At 42.0% G+C, this 13,042-nt stretch overlaps 1 protein-coding gene across 2 annotated transcripts in view; it reads left to right on the top strand.

Moving 5' to 3' along the window:
• Positions 1–12,744, top strand: part of LOC120524033 (thrombospondin type-1 domain-containing protein 1) — a 56,437-nt gene extending 43,693 nt beyond the window's left edge. For both annotated transcript variants that reach the window (XM_039745845.1, XM_039745847.1), the window contains exons 4-5: positions 8,485–8,643; positions 11,128–12,744. In XM_039745845.1, coding sequence (XP_039601779.1) covers positions 8,485–8,643; positions 11,128–12,530 — 1,562 coding nt within the window. In that variant the 3' untranslated portion in view covers positions 12,531–12,744. The remainder of the gene's footprint in view (positions 1–8,484; positions 8,644–11,127) is intronic.
• Positions 12,745–13,042: the final 298 nt, after the last annotated feature.

The raw sequence follows: 13,042 nt of genomic DNA, 5'->3' as shown, positions 1-13,042 counted from the left end.
CAAATCTGGCCCGAGTTTGGTTACCACTATGTTGCTTGGAAATTTAAGATGGCTCCCTAGGTCAGCCTTCAGCTGCCAGTCCCATGCCAATTTGAGCAGCCCACTTCAGGTGTTCTGTTGTGGCTGTGACTTCTCCTCCGCCTTGTTTCACTGGGACTTGCTTCTTACTGTATATATTTATATTGTAAGAAGTACAAGAAAACAAAGATGAAGAGCTGGAGGGAGCACCTCAAAGGCGAACTCCATATAATTGGATGGAAAAAGTTAAAAAATCAACAAAAGAACAATGGTGTCCTTTCAGACTAGTGTCTAGAAACCAACTGACTTAAAGATGGCGGGACTGCCCCTTAAGAGGAAGTCAGACTGGTAGGAGCGGGGCCAGGAGACGGTAACCCAGAAGTGATGTCACTGAGACTGGCGGTTATTCCATTTGTAGGAGAGAAAGGAGGAGAAGTGTTAGGCAACAGTGCCAACCCTTGTCTCGGGGTGGAACTATTAGATAAGCGTTCAAGTTGTCTCTTAAGCACATGTGTGTGAGAATACATCTAAAAGAGAATGCCAGCCTGCTCCCCATACATCCTAAATCCTTTCATCAAGCTGGACCAAATTTTGCAGAGTTGCTCTCTAGGCCCATACAGACCTAGAACCTAAAACTTTGACCCTTGGTGTCCCAGTGTGTTTTTTTTCAGATTGCTACAGTTTGCACACCAGTGCCACCTATAGACTGAGAGCAAGTGAAACATCCAAAAAGACTGTAATCAGTACCCTTTAATGTGCTGGCGTCCCATCCAGGGCTGATTTCAACCTTCATTTTCTCTCAATGTGACCAAAGTGCACTCATACGGAAGGCTCAGGGAAATGGCTGGGTAGGTGGGACACTAAAACATGAAGAACATTTTAAAAGGCAGGATCATATAAATAAGTTTATTCAGCATGTAGCAGATTCTTCACATTCAATTATATTACACACGTCATGAACGTGCAGATCCAGGACAGTCAGTTTTCTGAAAGCCAGTACAGTGTGTGTGTTTTGAGATGCACGTCTTTCCCAGCAGCCCTTTGCTATCAACACACACACATACTGAACCAATTCAGAGCCGCCAGCCCAGTCTGAACGCCTTTCAGGTTTGGTCAGCTCTGCAGCCTCGTCTCTCCTGATTTCTGGACTCTAATCTTGACTCGCACTTGCACTCTGTGAACTTTCTTTGCTTTCTCCCCTCTTTCAAAAGCAGCTCCTTAACCTGACTGGTGACTTTACACCAAACTCTTTGTGAATGCGTGTGTGTGTGTGTGTGTTCAGCAATACCTGCTGTCCTTCACATAGGATTGTATAAAGCAAGTGAATAAAATAAACGACTGAGTTAATGACGCCACAAGATGCTTCATTAAATCAGTGACCGACACCCCGGCTTGTGTGTAATAATTATAAACCATTGTACTGATCTGAACACTTCCCTGATGAGTCGCTTAACACAGACGTGATGACGAAATGAAGCACAAAGTCATACATATGACGTAGCTAGCTGTACCCCGTGGCTTCGCCCACATTGTAATGAAACAGGAAAAACTTTAAAAATCACTAGACGCTGGCACTGTATCTGATCGTGTTCAGCTCTGACGGGAGAGAAAAGCACATGGCTGTGATATCTCTGGTAATCAGTAGCTACCCTCTAAAACACACGGAGCCCTGATCTCTCCCTCTCCAAAACATCAAACGTTACTCCTTTACAATCTGTAGATGATAATGTCTGTTGAACAAACAGGTGTCGCTAGCTAAGCGGAGGCAGGGTGCACTCCAACACGTGGCAAGACGTAGACCGACTCGAACAGAGGCTGGCGAGTGAATGAGGAAGGCAGCTCTCAGCCCACAGCCACTCTGTTGGATTTGCATAAGTACATCAGAACCACAGGTGAACTCTGGTACTTAGCACGATAAGAGAGGCAGAGGTTAGGAGCGCGCACTGATACAGCGCATTGCTGCACCCACCACACAACAAACCACCTCAGGATCCAGATTAGGACCCGAGTGCGGTCATGCAACAAATTGACACCTCAGCCACAACACTAGTTCAGATGGAGTGGAACGGTGTGAGGTTATTTTATGGTAGCTGGAGTGCCAATTCTGCCACCAACCCCCAGGATTTTCCCTGCAGGGTAGAAGACCTACATGCAGGGATGGATGCAGATTAATGTCATACCCAGGCGCGATGGGAGAAGTCACAAAATCAACCGGAAAGTTCAAGCAAATTATAGAAAACAAGTAATTCTCTCGTGAAAAGCGGACAGACATACAGTCAGAATGTGCTTGGACCACGAAATTTCAAAAATCGTTTCTTAGTGAGCACCTACAGGCCAAGGGTAACCTTCATTCCAAAATTTCAAGTCCCAAGTCCTCATGGTTTGGTAGATTTCGTGATGAGTGAGTCAGTGGTATTTGACTTTTATATATATGGACTAGCAAAATACCCGCGCTTTGCAGCGGCGAAGTACCTCCTTAAAATTTTTATTAAGAAGAAAATTAAACCATTTTAAACTGAGGGAAAATATACCAATAATTATTTGTTAAGGATCTCTTTGTATACCATGTTGTCAGTTCGGCCCTCCGGTTGTAACATGACCAAGCTATAGCTGTGCGCTGAGCTTACTCTTGAGCATGCAACTTACAGTTGGCCATGTGAACAGTAATCTTGTCTCAAATCTCACAGCTTCGATTGCTGCTGTCATAATCGGTTTGAGTTTCATGGTTCGTTTCAATTACGACAGTATTTGTAGGACTCGTGTTGAAGTGACATTCAGCATCTGTCAAGTGTTGTATACAACCGGTTTCATTGATAACTTCACATCCAGCTTTTGAGAGTTTAAACATTCATAAACATCAAAGTGTCCACTACTGAAATCGTCATCTGTGAATCTAAGATGTTTAAGAGGCATTGGCGGTTGTCCAAAGGTGTAAAATATGTGGCCATTTCGGCACACTTGAAAGCGACAACCGAACAATTCTTTTTATTTATTTATTTTTTTTTATTAATTTTATTACAATCCATACAAAGCAATCAAGTTTTTACAAAAAGAAGAATTGAGTTAAGAACAGATCGATCCCCACCCCTGAGAGAGAGAGCAAGCCAAATGGCGTGAAATTTAAGGCTTGTAAAAATACCTAAATTAATAAATTCTCTGTGCTTTATAAACTTATTTTAAAATATTACTGATTAGATCCTGCCATGTTTTGAAAAAAGTCTGTACGGATCCTCTAACTGAGTATTTGATTTTTCCAATTTCAAATAATATAACACATCAGTTTCCCACTGACTTAAAAGAGGAGAGTTTGGGTTCTTCCAGTTTATCAGAATGAGTCTGCGTGCCAACAGTGTAGTAAATGCAATCACAATTTGTTTGTCCTTCTCCACTTTAAGCCCCTCTGGAAGAACCCCAAACACAGCTGTTAATGGGTTAGGAGGGATTGTGAGTCCAAGGCTGTCTGAGAGGTAATTAAAAATTTTTGTCCAGAATAATGTTAATTTGGTGCAGGCCCAGAACATGTGACCCAGTGAGGCTGGAACTTGGTTGCAACGTTCGCAGGTTGGATCATGCCCTGGAAACATTTTGGAGAGTTTTAGTCGAGACAGATGTGCTCGATATATAATTTTGAGTTGTATAATTGTATGCTTTGCGCATATGGAGCTTGAATGAATTCTCTCCATTGCTACTTTCCACTCCTTTTCTGATATATTAATTGAGAGATCTTTTTCCCAGTGCCCTCTTTGAAAGGATCTTTGAAAGGGAGGGATTGTAAAAGGATTTTATATATTGTAGAGATGGAGTTTAAGTCCTAGAGATTGAGCAATATTTTTTCCAGCGTGGATGAGGGTGCAAGATGAGGAAAATATGGAAGGTTCTGTTTAACAAAGTTCCTGATTTGAAGATAGTGAAAGAAATTTGTAGCTGGAATGTTACATTTGGAATGTAATTGTTCATAGGATGCAAAGACGTTGTCTATATAAAGATCTCTAAGCAAGTTCATTCCAAATTTTTTCCAGATATTAAAAATTGCATATGTTTGTGAGGGTTGAAAGAGGTGGTTCTTTTGCAGGGGTGCCACAGATAGAAGCTTCTCCGTCTTAAAATGCTTTCTACATTGGTTCCAGATTCTAAGTGAGTGGAGCACAATTAGGTTATTAGTGTATTGCTGATAACGTGTGTTTATTGGAGCGCAGAGCAGGGAATACAAAGAAGTACTGCAGGATTTTACTTCTATTGTGGTCCAAGCCTGTATATGTTCTTCTATTTGTGTCCAGGTTCTTATCGCCTGTATATTTGCCGCCCAGTAATAAAACTGGAAGTTAGGTAGAGCCATGCCACCTTCTGCCTTTTGTCTTTGTAGGGTCGCTCTTTTGATGCGTGGATGTTTAGAATTCCAAATAAATGAGGTTATTGTTGAATCTAATTGCTTAAAGAACGATTTATTAATGTATATTGGGATGTTTTGAAATAAAAAACGGAGCTTAGGAAGAATATTCATCTTAACAGTGTTAATTCTTCCAGCTAGTGTGAGATGAAGGGTTGACCATCTATGCAAGTCTTGTTTAATTTTTTCCATGCAGACGGCGAAATTTTGTTGATATAAAGCTTTATGTTTACTTGTGATGTTTACAGCTTGGATTGCTGCTGTTATAATCGGTTTGAGTTTCATGGTTTGTTTCAATTACGACAGTATTTGCAGGATTTGTTGTATTGAAGTGACATTCGGCATCTGTCAAGTGTTGTAAATATACAACCAGTTTCAGCGATAAAATCAAATCCAGCTTTTGAGAGTTTAAACATTCATAAACATCAAAGTGTCCACCACTGAAATCGTCACCTGTGAATCTAAGATGTTTAAGAGGCATTGGCGGTTGTCGAAAGGTGTAAAATATTTGGCCATTTCGGTACACTTGAAAGCGACAACTGAACAATTCAGCGGCAGCCATCAACTCACATGCAGAACCATAGGTGAAGGGCTTAAGCATTTCACTCTTCTAGTGCTCCTGTGTAGTCTAATTATCTCCTGTACCGTCATCAGTCCACTTCTTGAACCTGTCCCAGTCATTCAATACATAAGACACAATGTTCCTCCGGATATGAAGAGTGAGCCTGATATGGCCATGCAATATGTAACACAGAGAATGGAAAAGGCAGGTGCCATCTCCGGGCATGGAAACCACTCGGTAAGTGACAGCTCTTTGATCGATGGTGATCACCTCGATAGACATGTTAATGGGGGTACGGTGGGAATTATAAAGGAAATGGGTACCTGAACAATGTAAAGTAAGTCTAAAATACCTACAGAATAACTATAATCGTAATAAATGAACAATAAAACAGCGGAGAAGCCGTGGATTAAATAAAAAGGCTGTAGTTATCAGCAGGGAGACGTGAATCTCATGGCGAAGCAAGGAAGGGAATGTAGAGACCGGAGCGACGGATGGCCTTATATAAGCAGGCAGCCAACAACGTGGGAGGCGTGGGGATGGGGGACCCAACGCCGCCTCACACGGTGACCGAGCTGCAGGCTATGGGCGTATATATATGTACGTAAGTAGGATTCAGTTAGCGTTGGGAACCCGCGTATCAAATTTCTTGAAGATGGGCCCATAAGTAACAAAGACCGTTGAAAAGTTCAATATGGCGGCCGACAGTGGCATCATACCACTGAAATAAGTACGCATACATTGGTTTGGTTAGTGCAGGGAAGCCGCCTACCAAATTTCGTGAAGATGGGGCCATAAATAAGAAAGTTCAACATGGCGGACATTGTCGACCGTTATGACCGTTATGCGTAGAATTTCGAAATGAAACCCGCTTGATTTTTGTAAGTAAGCTGTAAGGAATAATCCTGCCAAATTTCAGCCTTCGACCTACACGGGAAGTTGGAGAATTAGTGATGCGTCAGTGAGTCAGTCAGTGAGGGCTTTGCCTTTTATTAGTACAGATAGATTACATAAAGTAAAAAGAATAAAATACAATTAAAATAAAATATGTAAAGTCATGACCTTTACGCGCGGCATAATTAACTAACCCTGAACCGCACTTTTCTCATTTTTCAGTATCAATGTACCTCGTATGTAAGAGTCTTTATGTCGTTCAGTACGAATAGTATGATCTTGTACGTACGAGAAAGTTTCATATATTTCTAAGATATTATGTCGTATGTACAAGATAGGAAGCTCCCATAATTTTCTTCACCTGCCAGTTTCGGGGGTCCATAGTTTAGGGCTTCCATAATTCTCAATTTGCTTTCTTATGGTTATTTTCTAATTTTTCGAGCAAAAATTTTTTTTTCTATTCTTAAGACTTGAATTTTTGGGTTAACATTCCTATTTTCTGACAATCGGTTGGCAGTTCCTATGGTACTGACCTCTGCTTGTTTTCTGACCGTTTTCAAATGTTCACTCCTTTGCTTTGAGCCAGTACAGTTATGATCCATCTGAAGAGAAAAATGTCCGCATCCCATGGACGTTTCTTTTTCTGTTACTTTCTGTGAGTCTTTATATTGTGTTCATAGGAATTACGCGAATGCTTTAAAATCAATTACATTTTTTTTTTTTTTTTTTGCTCGGCTTCTCCTGAGTCACTGGTATGAGGACCTCGATATCCGATGTATCGATTGACTCGACTTGATGTCTTGTTATGCAGAATGTTGAGTTTTTAGCCCCCCCAGCCCATTTATCGACCCTCCGAAAAAGCCTAATTTTAGGCCATTTTTGGACCATATTTTGTGCAGTAATTTACACCCTTATGATAAAGAGTAAACCAACAGGTGTCTTCAGCAAAAATCTTCAGAAGAACTCCAGGGCTTCACCCAGTAATGGGGGATCAAAGTTACTCCGTTTTACAAAACTTAAAAAAAAAAAAAATGTAATATAGGCTTGTGGAGTTGCTATTTTATGATTTTGCATGGTTGATGCTCATGAATATGATAAACTTATTGATATTTGATTCTTTACTGGTGTTCCTAGCCCACTAAGGGACACTCCCAGAACGCTAAAAATGACAGATAACAAAATTAAACTTGTAAAGGAATCGTATTAGGTTTTATCAGGGGTCTCTAACACGTCGAGCTACCGGTAGCTCACAACCCCTTTCCAAGACGCTCGTCAAAGGGTTAATGAATCCTACATCAATTTAAAAACTTGATTAGTCAAATTAAGGTGGGCGATCTTTCCAAAAAATCATATCACGATCCTTTTAACACAAAATCACGATCCACAATCTGAATTGCAATCAGAAGGTTGTTGGTTCGAATTCCATAAACACCAAAAGTGACTCCACTTCATTGGGCCCTTAACCTACAATTTCTCTGTCCTGGATATGATGCTAATCTGCATACAGGCCCTCCAACCTGCAGGGAAAATCCTGGGGGTTGGTGGCAGAATTGTCACTCCAGCCACCATAAAAAACCTCACACCGTTCCACTCCATCTGAACTAGTGTGGTGCTGGGGTATCACCCGACGCATGGCTGCACTCGGGTCCTAATCTGGGGTCCTGAGTTGGTTTATCATGTGGTGGGAGTGGCAATGCGCTGTACCAGTGTGTCCTCCTAACCTCTTCTCTTTCTCTCTAGCCCTCTATAAACCTCTATCAGATGGTGAAAATGATAAATGTCTATCACAAGCGAGAATATATAGACTTTAAACATTTAAATTGAAGCACACATTTTAATATTTCAAATATCTGAGGCAACTATTCTTTATTATGTACATCTGCTTCTTGGAGTAAATCATTACACATCTTATGAACACCCCCTGGGTGGCTTATTCTAAAACAGACTTTTTAAAAATATTTTTTACTAATGGGTTACCCAGTGGAATAAACTGCAGGTGCACTAAGGAAATTCCACAGGGGAAAAAGTTTTGGAAACCCCTTTGTGCGGCTTAGTAACTTTGACTACCTGTGCCAAGTCCCAGAAATGCCTCCTGGGGGTGCTGCTGTAGTTAAACACCGGAATGCTGGGATGAAACATAGATAGATAGATATGTAAGGCACAATATAATAGATAGATAGATATGTAAGGCACTATATAATAGATAGATAGATAGATAGATATATAAGGTACTATATAATAGATAGATAGATAGATATGTAAGGCACTATATAATACATAGATAGATATGTAAGGCACTATATAATAGATAGATAGATAGATATGTAAGGCACTATATAATACATAGATATGTAAGGCACTATATAATAGATAGATAGATATGTAAGGCACTATATAATAGATAGATAGATAGATATGTGAGTTACTGTATAATAGATAGATAGATAGATAGATAGATAGATAGCCGTGGAGCAAGTGTAAATTATTCCGGCGAGCAGGTGAGTGCCCTCCAGTGTGGTGGTCTGGTGCCCTATGGATGACCTGAGAATATGTGCTGGAAAAACTGATTTAGAAAACGGACGGATGGAGAGTTAAATGTTCTCTTACTTTTTCAACTCTGCAGACATTTGGACCCCTTGGCAATCTTGGAGTTCTTGCAGTGTGACTTGTGGAGATGGCAAAAGAGAAAGGCATCGGATGTGTGTGTCTGTGTCTTCAGGGAAATCAGACTGTCCTGGTGCATCACAGGAAACCTCCATATGTTCGCTCGAGGATTGCAGAGGTACAAATAATAAATGTTTTAAGATGTAAAGTGGGCTTCATTATCCCTACTTGTGTGTTGAATTAGAATGCTGGGAGGGCGATCTGTAAGGCCACTGTGCAAAAACAATTAGGACATTAAATAAATGTTTCATTACAAAATGTAAAAACCCCAATCAATGAGTCTTTAAACTATAAAGTGCCCTTCACAGTGGACAGCATCACTAAGCACTTTACAAAGCAAACAAAAATAACTCCACAGTTGCGCTTAGTCAGTAACAATGGAAGTCTGAACTCCCAGACTGTCGCCATTACGTTCATTACAGACGTCACGTAGCCAGCATTTGAGTTGAAAGGCAGGAAAAAGAGATGCAGAACGGCAGTAAAAGGAAACAGGCCCTGAAATGGACCCGGAAATGGTGTGCCTTCCCTTATCTCCCTCTCATTTCCACCAACACTTCTTTCAGGTTGTTGCTTTAAAGAATCCACGTAACACTCAAGGGATGTGTAACTGGGATGGCTTTTTCACGACCAGTGACTTGTCACTTCTGTTCCGGACTGTATCCTCTGCATAGGCAGCGGTATTAGCCATTGCTGCAGTCACCGAGTCATCTTTCAGCAAATCAGCACTCTACTTCATTTTGCATTTTTACGTGTCTTATCTGTACAACATGATTTGCTGCCATCTTCATGTACATTTATTTGCTTAGCAGACTCTTGTATTCAAAGCGACGTACAAAACAGGTAAACTATAACAAGTTCATCAATCGGGGGACTGTTGGGAACAAGTGTAATAGGACAAGGGGGCAAAACTGATCATCACAAGCAAAGAGTTCAGCGCAAAATACAAGCGAGTTACAAGCCCCAGCTTTCCAAAACCTACTAGCTAATATCAGACAGACATTCAACATACAAGAGGGTCTTTAAACACTTCTTAAACACATTGAGGGAGTTTTGAATGGAGATGGGCAGCTCGTTCCACCAGTGAGCAGCCACACATGAAAAGAGCCTAGATTGAGATGGCATCTCCAAACCATATTCATTAGCAAATGAGTGGTTGTGAAGGAGCATAGGCCCCCATAAGTGCCTCCACATGTAGGTGAAGCTAGTGTAACGTTCTGAAGAGAGGAATGACATGTGCCCATCGGCTGGATGAACACCAGACATGCCACTACATTTTGAATCATCTGCAGTGTCTTGGTGACAAATGCCAGCACTCCTGCCAGCAGAGAATCGCAGTAGTCCAGCCGTGACAAGGCCAGAGCCTGGACCAGGAGTCATGCTCCATACTCTGTCAGATAAGGTCTGATCTTGTGGGTGCTATGCAGAGTGAATTTGCAAGACTGAGACCATAGCAACATGGACCTTGAAAGGATATCTGGTCATCAAGGTTGCATACCAACCTGGCAGGTGTTCGTGATAATGAACCAAGATAATGGAGGTAGGGTGCTGAACAGATGGATAAGCTGGGAGAACAAGAAGGTCCATCTTTACAGGATTGAGCTGGGGATGGTGTTCCTTTATAGAGAGATAGATAAAACTTTACATGTCCCCAGAGGTAAATTTGTTTTTGTGTCTTTGTGATGTTTCTTCAATATCAGTGAGACATCTGGAGATTCTAGCTGATATCACAAGGTCCTATGGAGGGGACGAAAGGTATAGCTGTGTACCATCACAATGTCAAAATAGCTGCGTATCATCAAAACGACAAACATCAGAGAAGGGGGTTGTCCACTTGATGACCTCAATGACGTAGTCCAGCCGTGACAAGACCAGAGCCTGGACCAGGAGTCATGCTGCATACTCTGTCAGATGAGGTCTGATCTTGTGGGTGCTATACAGAGTGGATTTGCAAGACTGAGACCATAGCAACATGGACCTTGAAGGATGTCTGGTCATCAAGGTTGCATACCAACCTGGCAGGTTTTAGTGATAATGAACCAAGCTGAACAGAGATGGGGTGCTGAATAGACAGATGAGCTGGGATAACAAGAAGGTCCATCTTTGCAAGGGTGAGCTGGAGATGGTATTTATCGATTTTGGTGAGACCTGTAGAAATTCTAGCTGATACTGTGTGGTCATCTGACAGGTGTAGCTGAGTATCATCAAAACGAAAACCTTAAGGAAAAGGGTTGCCCACCTGATGACCTCAATGATGCATCTACACTCGCTGTCACCACTCCAAGCCTACTGCCAACATGGACAGGGACTGAAACCTCAAGTCCTATTAGCTCTATGGTGGTGACGGCGTCATGTATTGTACACCATGTGGCCTACTTGTATTTATCTTGTTGTGTGCATGGAAATAGAAACTTCTTGCAACTGTGTTGCCAACCAATAAAGTTCCAAGTTTTCATTTTCTACATGTTTCTGGCACAAAAGCCAAATAATGAAGTTGATACCAAGTATGAGTGGTGGTACTGGCCTGGTAAGAGAATGAACAAGTGGTATCAGTGTGTCCATACTTTTATGTATTCATGTTTTTCTTTCTCCTTTTCCAACAAAGCCATACAGACCACATCCTTGGTCCCGATTATGCCTGAGACGACGAACACAAGCAGTATCGTGACAGTGGCTGGCATCTCCATCTGCCTGTTTATAATTATCTTCACGGTTCTTGTCACCGTTTGGAGAAAGGTTTGCCAAGCACACAAGTGCAGCTCAGCTATGAAGCACAACTCAAGGCATCTGTCCACCTTCAGGAAGAATTCGGATGAGGTCAATATCTACCGGCAGAACCAGCAACGTGAAAGTTTTTGTGAAAGCAGTGTGGTAGGTGCCGATGCTGCTGAAAATAATGATATGGATGCTTCGGTTTACCAAGTGAACCAGCAGCTTCATCCAGAACATGGTGTTGTAGCCACTGAAGACCCTCTGCCAAGTGCCCAAAAGATTATTCCACCCATTTTTGGGTACCGCCTTGCACATCAGCAGCTAAAAGAAATGAAGAAGAAAGGCCTGAAGGAGGCAACCCAGATATATCACGTCTCCCAGAATCACCTCAGCGATACCGTTTTAGATACCTCCGTAGTGACCTCCACAGATAAAGAAAGTGAAGAAGATACCAGTCAGAACAAATTCCGCCTCATATCCCCTTTTGTGGACACCACTGTGGCACAGCCTACCCTGCCAGCAGCCAGAAGTAATCCCAAAGCTGGATTTATCTTCCCTCAAACCAACCAAGGTTTTCCAGCTCATTACGGTGCATCACGAAGCAACCATAAATACACAGAGGATTGGGTGGAAATGATTGACTGTGGGTATCTTAGAAACCCTCAGTGCAAGAGAACTTTCAGTTTCCATGAAACGAAGCAGCCTAAGCCCTTCAGAGAAAGAAGCATGTCGAGCTGTACGACGCGACAGCTGTCCAGCTACAACGCTAGAAACAGGACCCTAGATCCTACAAGGGGAAGAGGTGTAGTCCGTCCCAAATCACGGTTAGAAGATTCGATGACTGAGAGGAACGTGCCTTGGGACTGTACCGTATCACCTCCTGGGTTGCCTGCTTATTACGGGAAGGGCAGTCATCTGGACACAGGATTCAATAAAACAGACCTCTTCAACGAGCGCCAGACTGGAGTTTGGCCGACAGACTCAGAAAAAATGGAGGCCAATAAAAACCGAAGGGGATCTTCACCTCTTCATCGGAATATCTTGGCTAGGAAGATGAAAGAACCTAAATGTTCTGCTACATATAGCGCCCAGACAAATGTTGCCATGAGTCCCTCACAGTACAGGAAGAGCAAATGCAAGAGCCTGCCGTTAGATCCGGAATGTACATTATACGGTAGATCGCATTTTGGCCTCACCGAGTCAGAGCTTAGCATGATCGACTTGTCTGAGTACTTTGGAACCAGAGCTGAGAAGGACAAAATACCGACACCTGGAACTGCCAAACCCATGCAATAAAAATGAGAGATGCCAGAAAGTGAAGCAAAACTATAATATTTGGAGAAATCCGAGATATAAAAATGAATTTTCAAGATTTAAATTGCGATGTACTGAAACCTAACATGAACCATCAATAGCAAACTGTGAGAACGGCTGAGAATATCTGTATATAATATAAGGCATGTTTTAATATGTGATCGCTCAGTACATAAAGTCCTAACATTTTATACTATTTCTGTGTCTCTGACTTTGCTACCCTTTGTTTGTCGTGTAGCCTAAGCTTCAGTTATGACCACCTCCTTTCCACCCCTGTCTTTGGTGGTCCCAATGCCTCCTTGAGCCGGCAAAGTAGAGTGGTGGAGTTGGACTGAAAACAGCAAAGCACACCCCTGACTCCTTGCATTTTGGAAAACATCACATACTGCTACACCATATGGCCACAAAAGTATGTGGACAGGCCTCCAAACGACTGACCTCAGGCTTTTCATTGTTCACAGGTACATAAGATGAGCACACAGCCAAGCAATCTC

This window comes from Polypterus senegalus, chromosome 2, assembly GCF_016835505.1.
Source record: "Polypterus senegalus isolate Bchr_013 chromosome 2, ASM1683550v1, whole genome shotgun sequence".
NCBI classification, from domain to species: Eukaryota; Metazoa; Chordata; class Cladistia; order Polypteriformes; family Polypteridae; genus Polypterus; species Polypterus senegalus.
The sequence above is the reverse complement of the archived record's forward strand: the minus strand, read 5'-3'. Positions and strand labels throughout refer to the sequence as shown.